Source organism: Fusarium oxysporum, chromosome VI (assembly GCF_013085055.1).
Source record: "Fusarium oxysporum Fo47 chromosome VI, complete sequence".
In the NCBI taxonomy this organism is placed as follows: Eukaryota; Fungi; Ascomycota; class Sordariomycetes; order Hypocreales; family Nectriaceae; genus Fusarium; species Fusarium oxysporum.
Window position 1 is genome coordinate 2,337,889 of NC_072845.1, and position 14,305 is coordinate 2,352,193.

General features: G+C 49.8%; 5 protein-coding genes across 5 annotated transcripts; 3 read left to right on the top strand and 2 right to left on the bottom strand.

Moving 5' to 3' along the window:
- Positions 1-1,141: 1,141 nt before the first annotated feature.
- On the top strand, positions 1,142-2,575 carry FOBCDRAFT_41979 (uncharacterized protein). Its single transcript, XM_054705061.2, has one exon. It carries the CDS (start codon positions 1,336-1,338, stop codon positions 2,479-2,481), a length of 1,146 nt encoding a protein of 381 aa, XP_054561036.1. The 5' UTR covers positions 1,142-1,335; the 3' UTR covers positions 2,482-2,575.
- Positions 2,576-4,101: 1,526 nt separating this feature from the next.
- On the bottom strand, positions 4,102-7,736 carry FOBCDRAFT_41986 (E1-E2 ATPase-domain-containing protein). Its single transcript, XM_031186430.3, has one exon. The coding sequence runs from the start codon at positions 7,614-7,616 to the stop codon at positions 4,278-4,280; it is 3,339 nt and encodes a 1,112-aa protein (XP_031037565.2). The 5' UTR covers positions 7,617-7,736; the 3' UTR covers positions 4,102-4,277.
- Positions 7,737-8,266: 530 nt separating this feature from the next.
- On the bottom strand, positions 8,267-8,980 carry FOBCDRAFT_226101 (uncharacterized protein). Its single transcript, XM_059609705.1, has one exon. The coding sequence runs from the start codon at positions 8,648-8,650 to the stop codon at positions 8,468-8,470; it is 183 nt and encodes a 60-aa protein (XP_059467380.1). The 5' UTR covers positions 8,651-8,980; the 3' UTR covers positions 8,267-8,467.
- A 2,031-nt stretch (positions 8,981-11,011) lies between these two features.
- On the top strand, positions 11,012-12,144 carry FOBCDRAFT_226103 (uncharacterized protein). The gene has a single exon (XM_059609706.1). The coding sequence runs from the start codon at positions 11,400-11,402 to the stop codon at positions 11,853-11,855; it is 456 nt and encodes a 151-aa protein (XP_059467381.1). The 5' UTR covers positions 11,012-11,399; the 3' UTR covers positions 11,856-12,144.
- FOBCDRAFT_294840 (Sodium:dicarboxylate symporter) lies at positions 12,051-13,695 on the top strand (the record flags this gene model as incomplete). Its single annotated transcript, XM_031186428.3, has 3 exons — positions 12,051-12,339; positions 12,410-13,181; positions 13,232-13,695. The coding sequence occupies 3 exons, from the start codon at positions 12,051-12,053 to the stop codon at positions 13,608-13,610; spliced, it is 1,440 nt and encodes a 479-aa protein (XP_031037563.2). The 3' UTR covers positions 13,611-13,695.
- Between the last annotated feature and the right edge of the window lie 610 nt (positions 13,696-14,305).

Sequence of the window (14,305 nt, forward strand, 5' to 3'; positions counted from 1 at the left end):
ACAACGACATAAAGTCTAAATCGCTGCATCTTATTCCCGTCCGAGCAGTTCCTGAACGGCTTGGGAAAGGTGTCGATTCTTCTTTTTTCCGCTATCCGCTCATCGCCGTGCCAAACGCAGGGCCTCGAACGCCTTATCCCGTACCCGGCAGAGCAAACAGCTCTCAGCGACATATCACTAGGTACCTTTACGCACTTATCCTCTAGATTCGCGGCTGCCGAATCTGGACCTGGACATTGCTTGCTTTCTTTTTCAGTTTTAATTGTTTCTGGCATTTTAATTAATATCAGAATCAATCGAAACAAAGGACCCACGGCACGTTTCTGAAAGCAAACGCCTAATCAGTTACAATCTCGTTGTTTGGTAAAACGAACAAGAAAAAACTGAGACATAGCCAATACCGAGACGGACGCAGCACAGCAACCGGCGAGACATTGTGATATTTGCTACCTGCTACGCCGCATTCTGCAACGCAACGCAACGCAACGATACGCAGTACAAGGATCATCGTCTGTTACTGTTGAGGTTTCTTTCTTCCCAAGCCACGGTCCGCTCTCGTTTCGCCACCGGAAGTACCTATTCAAGTTTTTGAGTGGCATCTTGCTCTATCACCACGAACCAAAGAAACCTAAGCATTTATCCCCCTCCCGGCCAGACCGCCCCAGCAGCTTGTTAGTTGCATTGCTAGCTGCAGTCCACTGAATAACTGGACCTGACCTAGTCTCGAGACATCTCTCCGACTAGCCTCTCCTACGACGACCCAGTGAGTGACCCCCCCTGTACCTGTACCCTGCACACCCCAACCCAGCCCAGCCCAGCCCAGCCCGCTTGTGGCACTGGGGCTCGCTTTCGCTGTGAACCCTTGTCGGACTTGGAGTTTTTCAGCGAGCCTTAGCATTAGAGACAGCGACGCGGCGCTCAGCCTCCAAAGGACACGCCCCTGCCCCCTCCATCCTCCACATTCACACCCAAAACGTCACCCTTAGCTCCCATACTTACGAAGCCAGTTTCTTAGGGTCCTCACATGAGCCTCTGATCTCTTGATATATCAATCCTCACGCACCTTCGTCTGGCTTGACCCCTGGTTCCTCTTTCCAGTCACATTCAATCAAAATATTAATCATCTGCCTTTCGCTTTTGCTTCTGCTTTGCTTTTGCAATAGGTCAAGGTTCACGGCCTATCGATTCTTTCTAGGCCTATCAACCTCACCCCACCTTCTTCACTTACACACGGTCCGCCCTCCCGTGTAGTATATCCCTATCATCCTCTCCCACCCACTTATACGACCTCTTCCTCCTCTCCCTCAAACCCACTCACACATACACATACACACAATGGCTTCTGCAACATCACTACGATACCTCACCATGGAGGAACTCAACAAGACCGCCTTGGACCAATTCGTCTACCAGCCTGTGGGTCGCGATATGATCGCATACCTCGCCCAAGCCGCCCACAACGTCATCGCCTGCGACTCGACTCTCATGCCTCCCGCTCCCGCCGAGCCTCGCCAGAACCTCCCAACTCCTCCCAGGAGTCCCGAGCCCCGAACCGTTCGATCCGAAGACGGAGCTCTCCCCACCCTTGAGGAGTTCATCACACAGCTCGTCGTCTCTTCCAATGTCCAGGTCCCTACTCTCATGTCAACACTGGTCTACCTCGGTCGCCTAAAGTCGAAGCTCCAGCCCATGGCTCGTGGTCTGCGATGTACCGCCCACCGCATCTTCCTCGCTGCTTTGATTCTCTCAGCCAAGTACCTCAACGATAGCTCACCCAAGAACAAGCACTGGGCCAACTACAGCCACATCACCACTGAGTACTACAGCTTTGGTTTCAGCCGCACTGAGGTCAACCTCATGGAGAAGCAGCTTCTCTTCCTTCTTGAGTGGGATCTTCGAATTACCGAGGAGGACCTTTACCGTGATCTCGACGACTTCCTCGAGCCACTCCGTCACAAGATTGCCGAGCGACATGCCAGGAAGATCCGACACCGCGAGGAGAAGCGACGACAGAAGGAGCTCTATGCCGCCTCCACCCGATATCCCAGCCCTGCCTCCTCTCGCGGTCACTCCCGCTCTCGAGGATCAACACCCGAGCACGCACGAAACCTTTCTGGAAACTTCACACCTCCTGGTCTCAGCTACAGCAGCTCTTCTAGCTCCTACGCCTCATCTGTTTCCTCTGGCCGCGCTTACTCACAAGCCACTACTCCTCTCGAGCCCTCCGAGCCTGAGCCTTACTACTATGAGTCTCAACAGGGCAGTCTCTACGACTCACCCGTCCAGATCGTTCCCGATGTTGACTACCCCAAGGCTCATATGCCTGCTGGCCGCATGCTTCCTTATGAGATCACTGCCGATGAGTACCAACAGTACCAGCAACTCCATGAGACCTCATCCAAGAAGCAGCAGCAACAGCAGCAGCGCTCAAGGCGCGGCATGTGGGGTCGTCTTCTCGGTGGTAGCGTCGCTGTGCGATAAATAGCTACCCACGACCGGGCACGCGCTTGATACCTAATGCATAGTCTTGGCGTTACACGGACCGCTGTTTGGCATTACTATATCGATCTTTGCATCCGTTACTTTTCGCATCGAAAAAGAAAGCTCGGCATGGCGTTGGTTGTTGATTTTTACTTCTCCATCTGCTTTCTTAGAGAACCAGATACATCATGAGTTGGTCGACAAGCCACTCAGCATTATTCCCTTTGTTCTATTACAACTACTTTTGTTTTTTCTACTCTACAGTCTTTCCACTGGAAGACCGGCGTTTATTGGGGCTTGCATTAAAGACAGAAGCCTCCCCGGGGATAAGGGGGCGTGTGCATCATTACTATTGGATCACTGTCACGGGACTAGGTTGGATGGTTTCGGGATTACGCAGCATCAATGTTGTTTGACGGCCTCTACAAAGTATTACGCCCCACGATTGGTATCGGGGATATGATGGGGGAATAGGATTAGGATCAGGATAAGGAGTAGGCATCATACACTGCCACATTTTGAAAGGATTTGGATCATGGAGTTATTTAATGGGGTATACATCTTTGGGGGCCCAACAACAACAACAACATCTAAGAACAATACAGATACCAAATTACAACTTAGTATTATTAAACCTTCCAATACAAATCGGGCGACATGCCGCGATCTCTCCAATTCAGTGTTGAATTATCAATAATGCCTTTTCTGTGCCATCCATCCTTGCGAGGTTCACTGCAAGCCATTCTCTTACAGTGAATGTGTAAGCCAGTGTTGGTAGTGCCTTAAAATAAGCCTTCCTTACGCCTGATGATGCGCCTTTACAGGGTCCTCCCCTACAGTTTGGGGCCAGTTACCAAATTTGGTAGGCTTACTTGGTACTTTGACCAATCACGTAATCGTTTCTACCGCAAACAGTCAAATCCTTCGAATCCGGATTTTGACGAGTCCGACGGAGGATCAAGATGTAAGCAGACAAATAGATTCCATTTGCGTGCACTGCCGAATGCAATTGCTACAGTAGTTAGAGAATGAAATTACATTGCATTTTTCTTGAATGACTCAAGAGAAAATACTTGATTGCGGACTCAGAGCCAGGGGGTGTCTACATATGGAGACGGTTGCGTATGCGGGTGGCGGACAAATACGAGTAGAGCTTGTTTTATGGAGTTTGCTTTACTTGATACGAGGTTGATGAGTGCATGAACCTTGTCATGTTTCATTCGCAATGAAACGTGTTTTGAACTCTCCTCTCCTCTCCTCTCCTCTCCTCTCCACGCCTTCTCAACCATCAACGTGTTATATTTTTAGGTTGCTCAATTAAACCATGTTTTAATTGTTTGTACATAATATATTGTGTACTCGTGAAGTCGGCAATGCTCCATGGTGCAACAGCGCACGCTCAATTGAGTGAGGACAGATTTGATCGATCGTGGCTGTGAAGTCATCACGGATCCCTCGGGCGAGCAACGACTCACACCAACGAAAATGAAAATGGTGTGAATGACATATTCTTTGTAACCTCCGCCGGGACCGAAGGAGGATCACATTGGGTAAATGTTTCGAGACAGGGCGATTGCGAGAATTCGTCTATTGGTTCACCACGTGAGATCGACAACATGGCATATGCATGGCACGAGGTGCGTGAGAGCGGAAGAGTAAGCTGTGCATATCTAAGAGAACCCTGAATTTGAGAATCTGGAGGCTGAGCTCGTACTATCTAAACGATGGCATAATATGCAGCTACACCATTACTGCCAACACTACCACTGCCAATACCACTACCGCCATTCTTAATACTACTCCTCCATGTCAACCTTGCGAGAGCGAAATCCGACTCCAGGAACCCGAGTCCGAAGGCTCAGGCTGCTCAACACTACACTGATGCTTGATAGAGCCATCGCGAGAGCCGCCCACACGGGATCCAGCCTTACGCGTTCTCCACTTGAAGTCTCAATCGGATACAAGCACCCAGCCGCAACGGGCACGGCAAGCATGTTGTACACAAGTGCCCACGCAAAGTTGACACGAATCCGTCGAAAGACGGCGCGGCTGAGATCCAAGAGCGTGACTACAGCCGTAAGCTGCGACGTTGCGAGCACGAATGCCGCACTGCTAATGGCTACGTCGCTTCCCGTTCCTATGGCGATGCCCACATCGGCCGTCGTGAGCGCGGGGGAGTCGTTGATCCCGTCTCCGACCATGGCGATAGTAGCGCGTTTGGTTATTGAGCCGCGTGCGTGGACAGAGGCTTGGAGAGATGAGATCTTAGCTGCCTTGTCCGATGGGAGAACCTCAGCCAGGACATTAGACGAGGGTATGCCAACGCGCTGCGCCACCGCGCGGGCTGTGGTGACGTTGTCACCAGACAACATCCATACCTGAATACCACGAGAAGTCAACGCTCGGATGACAGGAATGGTCTCACGACGGATCGGATCCGAGATGGACAACGCTGCGGCAAGTGTCCAGGTATCGGCAGATGATGCCTTCGTGGCGATTATAGCAACTGACTTGGCTTCGGATTTCCAGGTATCGAGAAGCGAAGAGATGTGAGGCGACAAATTTACTGAAAATTCTCGCATGAGCAATTCGTTGCCGATAATCATGTCCATCTCTTGATTGTCAACGCCCTTGAATGAGGCCTTCATGCCCCTTCCAGCCAACTCCTCGAGATTCTGAACATTGCTAGCCGGAGCATCACCACAGAAGGAGACAATCGCTTTGGCTATAGGATGACTGCTGCTCTCTTCGATAGCCTTGAGTGCTGATAGAAAAGCACTACGTTCCTCTTCAGTTGACGAAGTGTCTGGGAAGAGTACAGAATCGGTGATTTTCGGCTGTCCTCCCTCGGTGAGTGTACCCGTCTTGTCAAAGACGACGCAATCAATCTTGCTCGCCTTCTCAAACGCTTCACCACCACCTTTGGCAAGAATACCGTGCTTAGCCGCAATACCTCCGCCTACAAAGATGGCTGTGGGTGCTGCAAGTGCGAGGCCACACGGGCAAGCAACAACAAAAACGGCAATGGCAAATTGGAGGGCAAACACTACCCAGCCGCCAGAAGAGGACTCCTCGTGATCTGGGACAGCGCCAGAAAAGCCAAGCACCATCCAGATAATCCAGGTGAGGACTGCTATGAGAGTGATAACAGGAACGAAATAGGTGGTCAGAAGGTCGGCGATCTGTTCAATTGGCGCTCGTTTTGTCTGACCTTCCCGCACAACTTGAACGATCTGGTCTAGCATTGACTGCCCAGAGGCGCCCGTGACACGCATGGTAACGGCTGCTGCCTTGTTGATTGTCCCAGCAAAGATTTGATCTCCTTCCGTCTTCTTGATGAGTCGAGATTCTCCAGTGAGACTCGATTCGTCAAAGTTAGTCTCTCCACTGACGAGAATGCCATCGGCAGCAGGGGATGCACCATGAGGCACACGAATGATGTCTCCAGAGTCAATTTGATCAACAGGCACAGTGCTAGTGATCTGGCCCCCAGCCTTGTCCTTTTCAAGGAGGAGGGCTGTAGTTGGACGGAGCTTGCCTAGCATTTCGACTGCATCGCCAGTCTTGGATTTACTGTACGCCTCGATGAGCCTTCCCAAGAGAAGGAACAGCGTCAAGAAGACGACAGAGTCAAAATACATTTCGGCTCCAGACTCATGATGCTCTCTCCGAGATGCCCCTGCGGCAATCATCTGTGCGACTGAGGAGAAATAGGCTATGCTTGTTCCCAGTGAAACAAGCATATTCATGCTACCGAATCTGTAAAAGCGTTGCATTAGGGGCATGCGACTTCCCCTTCGCCACATTGTTCGGACTTCTTTGACTGCTCGTACGTGAAACACATCAGCGGCCAAGAAGTAGACTGGCGTAGCAAGGGCGAAAAGACAAATATCGAGGCGGCTGAGTCCGGAGACCCAAGGTTTCATGAGGTACATCTTTCCGTGATTGGAATCTGGTAGTAGGCTCATGTAAACTATGCCTAGGACAAAGGTAGGGACAGCGAAAACAATTGTAAGAATTACACGATACAACAGAGCTTGTTGATGCTTGGCTCTGATGATTCGAGATCGCTCCTCGAGTGTGGGAGGATGGTAGATTGAGGCTTTGAGAGACTCGTCGGCTGCTTCAATGGCTTGCAAGATCTGCCTGATGGTAAATCTTGGAGCATCAGGTGTATAACGGAGTCTTAGGATAGGGTTCTGAACAGTAGGCTCCTGGAAGATCTGGAGTCGACCTGGAGCAAGACCCTTGAGAGTTGTGACGATTCGCTCTGGACATCGCTGGCAAAATATGCCATCAACGCTCACTTCAACCTCACGCTCCTCAGCCGAAACCCTTTTCTCTTGTAGATTGACAACCTCGTCGATTGTAGCATCGTATCCGAGATCCTCAATGGCATCAACAATATCTTGTGCTCGATCACCATCTGTGTATTCGATTGTTGCGCTGTTGGAAACGAGGTTCACAGCGACTTTTGTGACCCAGGGATACTTCTCCATCTCCTGCGTGATGGTATTGACACAAACAGCACATGTCATGCCGCCAACAGAGAGTGTAACTCGCCATGATGGAGTGGGGGATGCTTCTGTAACCACTTTTTGGAGGGGATACGGCAGAGAAGAACGTCTGGTAGGGGTATCGGATACGATAGAAGAAACCCGAACCAGTCCACTCTTATCATCAGATGGTGACTTTCCGGGAATTTTCTCGGATTTACATGCTTCGCAATTTTCGAGGTGGGCAGCACGAGCGGCCTCTATCGCCAAAGGTGATACTTGTGGGCGCCAAAAGTGAAAGAAAGAATCCAACCAGCCATCGGAACGCTCGGCGACACGGCTACTCTCCCCGTCAACCTGTGAAGTGCGATAGAGATCATTCGCAGTTCTGGCGGTTGTGTTGAGGCCGCAAACTTCGAAACCAGCGTCTTGAAGTACTCTATGCATGCTGGCAACCGAAGCCGAGGAGTTCTCTTTGTGCTCGACTGTAACAACGGACGTAACGAGATTTGGGGAAACCCAGAGTACATTGTCGCCAAAGGCATCGTGTAAGAGGGAGCGAATCAAAGTGACACAGGTCGGGCAGTGCAGGTTCCCGAGGAGATAGGAGGTCGTGACAACAGTTTCTGTGGACGCCATTTTTGGAGTGTTTCACAGTCGAGCGTTGTGTGTTGTGATGAAATATAGGATGACAAGTGCTTGGTGAAGATGTTTTTGTATTCACCTTGAGTGATTGAGCAGGGCACGAGCGTTTGCCAGCTGATTTTTTTTTAATAAAAAAAAAAAAAAAAGAAAAAAGAATAAACAATGATCTTAAGTTTTGTTAATGTAGAGTTGATAATTTCTAGCTGTCTCGAGTCGCTTCCACGGCCAGTATTAAATAGCATTGCATCGTGGCCAAAAACCGCACAAATGTCGCAAATGATGACTCTATCGTCATGATGCTTTGTCACTAGTGCAATTTAATATTAGCGACAACTTTCTTGTTGTACCTTGTGTTTGGTCATATAAACGCCATGTTGACTGCTGTGAGAGCAAATGAATGATGCTAGAGAAGAAAAGCCCTTGTCTGTGTGAATTTGTGTTTCGTTCCTTTATTCAGAACCTGCCCAATATGACCGACTGCCTGCACCTTCTCCTCGGTCAGCGCAAGGTGAACAGCGGCTTGTTCAAGATACGGCAGAGCAACGGGAGCTAATCCTAAAACAGTCAAGCGCACAGTGCGCCGTTTGTGCCGTCAAGCCGTGCTTTAGTATTGTGTGTTGCCCCTCAAAACCTTGAAAACAATGGGAACAACTCCAGCTCAAATTGATTACCTATAATACTAATAGTAGTCAAAGTACGACAGATAACTGACCCTACTACGTAATTGTCTGGGTAACCCTTCACCGTCAATAACACACCATATGCATACCTTGCATCATATTCGCAGCTGTGCATCGCCGAGATAGAGTCTATGCCAAGAATATGCCCGTAACCCGAAGCTTCTTTCATCTTCTCCCCCAAAGAACGTGACCCAAAGGTGTATTCCACACCTTGAGAAACGGGACCATGCCTTCCTTAATCATGTCACTTGAACATGACTGACAAACCCTCGATAGAGACTTGCTGCGGCCCATCAGGAAAACGAACAAAACAGCAGAAGCAAAACTACCTGGATTTAGCCAAGACATTTTCGCAAATCTCTTAGTCAAATAATGGTGACGAGGATGGTCCGACTAGAACTGCCAGGTTGAACAGAGCGCACACATGGGCCTCAGTCAAGTCCAGGAGACAGTTGGCTTCTTCTCCTATGTACCTGGCCAAAGCTCATGTCAGCTCGCGTGATCTAGGTATGGATTCACCGAAGCGAATTCGACAGGAATCAGTAGTTATTGAGTTCCGGTTAAAAGTCGGGAGCAACAGAGCCAGGGCGTCAAAAGTCCTATTCATTGGGCAAATCATCACGGGGAAGCAGTATCAGGACTGCCGCACTGCCCATGTCCTCCTTCCTTCGAGCCACCATGGTTGATTCTCGGGGGGGGGGGGGGGGGGGGGGCATGGTCTGCCGTTAGTCATGCACCAACAAACGTGGGCTTGTCGTAAACCTGAACCTTTATAAACGACAACCAACGTTCGTCTTACACGACAAGACTTTTTTCATAAGCTTTCTCCTCCACATGTCCGAGCTTGTCTCAACTCCAGGAAATTGCGGAGAAGTTGCTGATTGTTAGTATTCCATTACGTACAGTTCCAACTTGCCATCTCAGAAGGAACAAGAAACCTCCCTACGTTGCGGGGGGTTCCAATCAGCAGCATATTATCTTCTTGGCCTTCGTCTGGGGGAGGGGCAAAAGACAAAGGCCAGAGACGGCTATAAGCGGACTGGCGTTGCAATTGCATGCCTGCGATTATGACCCCAATACCAAGCTTTCCAACTCCCCAACCATTCTCCTCCAAGCCTTTCCATCTATCTCCCAAGACTTTTCCAAGACTCTCCCAAGACTTTCCCACATGCCCTTTGTGGAATGATCAGTTCCCAATCTCACTACTCGCCAAGCACACTGACGCCCGCAGACGAGATCCTGACATTCAAGGCTGTTCTGTTTGCTACCGCATCAGATGCTTTCATGTGGCCTTTCTCTATCGTCTGTCAGTACCCAGCGTAGATGTATTTCGCAAAGGGAAACAGGATGCACCGATACGCCATTTGATAGCTTTAGGTTGAATGAGGTTAACAACAAGTCAAGCCATCCTATTCACCTATTTTATTCAGTGGGCTCAAGTGGATATTCAAACGTAATAAGTCGATGCTCTGCGGGGTGAAGGCATATTCGCTTCAATCGCCTGGGATACGCTATTCTCCAAGGTGAAAAGGCCCATGTCGAACGTTGGCCGTAGCATCGGCCGGACATTGAGCTATAGAGGGATAGGCTCAAACACCCATGGCCATTCGCAAATATCCCTCGTTGTGAGGAATAGGACTGAGTTGGAGCAAGACGAAACGAGGTATCGGAATCTTGAGGTTGGCGCGCACCGCTCGAAGGGGGATTGCCCATTGTTGTATACTGTCCGAAATACAGGCGACACCCAAAATGTCGACATAAGGCGTGGTCGACTCTTCTGAGTAAGTTTCCAGAACCTTTTCTTTTTGGGGTAGCAGGCGTTTGCACGGAAGCTAGTTAGGTACTCCAAATAGGCTACTTAGCGTGTAGGATACAGGTTGCCTGTTTCTGCCTCCCGCCGCCTCTGCGATGATTGATTCGTTCGGAACCTGAGTCCGGTTATGCTTAATCGCCTCATGCGGCAATTGTAAGGATGTCATGCCCGGTTATCTCCTGACGCTGCCTTCCAAAAAAATCCCCATACAATCGCGATATTACCTTATGGCGTACGTCTTGGGACTAGATAGAGGAGTTGGGAGTCTTGCTTTTGCATGAGATCGTTCCGAGGCAATGGGTGGCATGGATCCTCGATGGAACGTAGCAATTGTCGGCGTGATGATCCAAGACACGGTCAGCCAAGAGAACGGGGCAAAAGATATATCCACAGGAAAGCCATGCACTATTGCACTGTGATGCTGAGAGATATTCGATAGCTGGTGAGGATGTCTGGCCAAAAATTAGCCGCCAGGTGAATCAGACACTTCCTGAGCAATCTCCCAATTGACTCCATAATAAGAGCGCGGTTGGAGCAAAAGACACGGAGAGCAACCCCCAAATTTGGTTGCAAGGAAACGATGCCAGGGTTCAGCTCAGAGTTCCACCCCCGGGGGAAATAAGAACAGGCACACCGAGACCCTTGCTTCAACTACTGAGGTGGAGACGTAAATACCCATTCTCGGGCTTGTTGGAGACCGCTGATTCAGAATTGGTGAGCTGGTGCCTCGGGAGCGAGAGTACCGTAGACCTGTATTGATGAAGCCGTTGCTCAAATCATTGAACCTACCGGCCCCAAATACCTTTTCATTCCTTCCGTGCCTCCCCGGAGCTCCTATCGTGGTGTGCTCTTGTCCGAGGAGTGCATGATGGTGAGACAAATTATTTACCGCCTAAGGTACGAGAATTAAGTTAAGCCACCAGGTAATGCCGTTAGTCATCCCGCGCTTATAGTATCGCTAGTCGAGTAGCCTAAGCACGCCACATCGCTCATCCGCTTCTGGAGGTTTGTTGATTAACGTGATGCTGCTTCACGAAGAAAGCTATCATGGCTGAATGATTGCTATCTCCAACAACAAACACTCGAGCCGGATCCCTGACACCTTATCTCTCGTTGAGATACGCGGGGACTTGAGCAAGTCTCGGCACTGCGATATCATTCTTGGTATTTCGTAAAACATGCAACATCTTAGAATGTACTGCGTGCTTGGCTAGATAACACCAACACTCATGCCCCGTCTGTGCAATCCCCATCTCTGTGGCATGGGGCTCATCCCAGTAATGCATGGTACTCTGTCGTGTGTGGCGGCTTGGCTTGGGGAGAATGTACAACATGTTATGGGTTGGAATAGTGCCTCGACTTCTTGGCTCTCTTGGTTCTCTTGGCTCTTCTTTCGAACGACTCGTCCGCTTGCACTTTCTCTTGGCATCGTCGTCTCCTCGGGCAAATCCCAACTCTCAATCAACCAGTACTCCTTGGTCTTCTCCACAATGTCTGCCAACAAGTGACTCTGAGTCGGCTTACCCGAGCCACCAGGTTATCAAGACCAAGGAGTTGATGCTTGTTGTCTTGGCGATGGAGAAAGAATTTCGTAATGCTCACCTTCTCTTCTTAGCCAGGCCAAGCTTGAGTGTTTCTTTCGATGTGTCGCATCTTTGCTGGTTTCGGCACGCGATTCTCTGGGCACTTCATCCATGCCCTGGTGTCACTCTCTTGACAGAATTTCTTAATGCTCCATAACACCTGCTCCCATGTAGCCAGCTTGGCTTGGCGATAGGGAGTGCCATGAGGTATAAAAGCTGAGGTGTGCTCTCGACGTTTGACTAGGAATTGCAGTGCCAGTCCTCGTCTCCATTCCGTCTCTTGCCAAAGCTACTTCACGGTCCTCTCTTGTCTTTAGTCCTTGAAACTCAAGCCAAGCTTGCTGTTCCTGCAATGGCCACCAAGGATGAGTTCAAGGATGTCCCCGAGGCACACCCGGTACAGGTGCCTACCAACTCCAGCAGCGACATTCCTCACGACCATGCCGAGGAGGAGGTTGTGAAGAAGCCGTGGTGGCATGGTTTCAAAGAACCCGGCTCAGCTCTTCAAATCATCGTAGCCGCCCTGCTCGCTATCGCCATCGGTGTGGCCGTCGCTACTCAGGTCGACGATATTCCGGAGGCTGCTCCAATCCTTGTCGGTGTTATTGGCAACATGTGGCTAAGAGCCCTTAAAGCAGTCGGTAAGTTCCCTGTTGACATGAAGCCAGAAACAGCTTCTTCGACCAAGAGTTGGCCGCTGACCAGTTGCAGTCCTCCCCTTGATCGTCTGCTCTATGTTGCTCGCTGTGACCAGACTCCGAGAGATGAGCCAAGGAGGTTCTCTTCTCGCTAAATGGACTGTCGGATACTACGTCATCACCACTCTCGTATCCATCACACTGTCTTGTATCATGATGGGCCTCGTCTGGACCAAACAGTACTCAGTGGTCAGCACTAGCCCGCTTGATAAAAAAGAACAGGATAAACTAGAAGAAAATGATCGCAGCATCCCCGTGGTCGTACAGGATATGTTCTTCTCTTTGATCCCCTCGAATGTGGTCAAGGCGTTGGCCGAAGACCAATTGCTTGCAGTCATCATCACTGCCATCATTGTCGGATACCTCATTGAATCCCCTCGCTCGCCCATCATTCGCGTCACCGAGGAGATTGAACGTATGATCACCAAGATCATCAAATTCCTTATCGCGGTGGCCCCTATCGGTGTCTTCTTCCTGATTTTGCCCAACCTAATGAAGCTTGACATTGGCGAGATCGGCAAGAATCTGGGTCTTCTCATCGGTGCCACTCTGTCCACCATGCTCATCCACATCCTGATCATCGTGCCCATCATATTCTTCGCCTTCACCAGGATGAATGCCTACTCGTACTGGATCAAAATCTCTCCTGCCTGGATCACTGCATGGGGAACTGCTTCGTCTGCTGCCACTTTGTCGGTCACTCTTCGATGCGCCAAGGACCGGGGTATTCCTTCCACCGTCTATAAATTCACTTGTCCTCTGGGCTGTCTGATTAACATGGACGGGTAAGTTGCTGCCTTATAATTCTGATAGCGCAAGACTAATCTAGTAACAGCACCGCCATCTATCTTCCTGCCGCCGTTGTCTTCATGGCTGCGACGCAAGGCACGACCCTGGGCCCTACCGACTATGTCATTGTTGCACTGCTGTCAACGTTGGCCTCTATCGGTGTATCTCCCATTCCCTCGGCCTCGCTTGTTCTTTCAATCATGATTGCTCGCTCCGTCAATGTCGACCTCACCAACATGTATGCTGTCATCGTGGCTATTGATTGGTTCCTCGACCGCTTCCGTACCGCTGTCAACGTTTCCGGTGATTTGTTCGCATCTATGATCATCTACAAGATGACCAAGATCGAGGATCCGCCTGAGGTTGTCGAGCAAAACGCCCGAGAGGCTGATCAAAGCGAGAAGGATGCTTCCAATAAGGTTTAGGAATGAGCCATGGATGAAGTTTTTATAGCCGGCGTTGTAGCGTTGAAATTTTGAAGCTCGTTCGTTGAACAACGTAAGGTAGTTGAGATAAAGAATTGATCAAGGCCTTTGAATTCAGTGGCTCGTTGGACGCCGATGTGTGAGTAATAAATGTGATGACTCAGGCCAAGAACGTCTTGACAGGGAAAGTGCCGATGAGCAAAAAGCTTAGCCTTTGTAAGCAGGTCAACAGAGACCTTTTGTTCTTGGCTTCCAGGGCACAGGTAACTCCTTTGGCCTTGCCTAGGTAACTGTGTTCCTTGCACTTAGAGTGACGACAGTACAAACTGAGGGCGTCAAAGCATAGCAGGCCTTGAATCCAGACTAGATATCGTGGAATCTCATCCAGAAACCCCTAATGCACCCGCTATCGCCCTGAGATTGGCACAAGAAGTTTTATCATTATCGCCGATTTCTTGGATCACTTTCGGGTGGCAGAGAGGCTATGCAGCAACAACCACCATCACAAGTAAAGTTGCTTGATACAACGACCAGGTCCTTGAGTTTCATTGAGCATATCTGGTTGTCATGGCACGTATCATTAAAATACTGTCGTGGGGAAGGAAGATGCTTGGCATAGAAACTGCATATAAAGAAACGTACGTGCTTCAGAACTTTGGAACTCAGTATAGAGTCTCGTGGAGAAATGACAACAA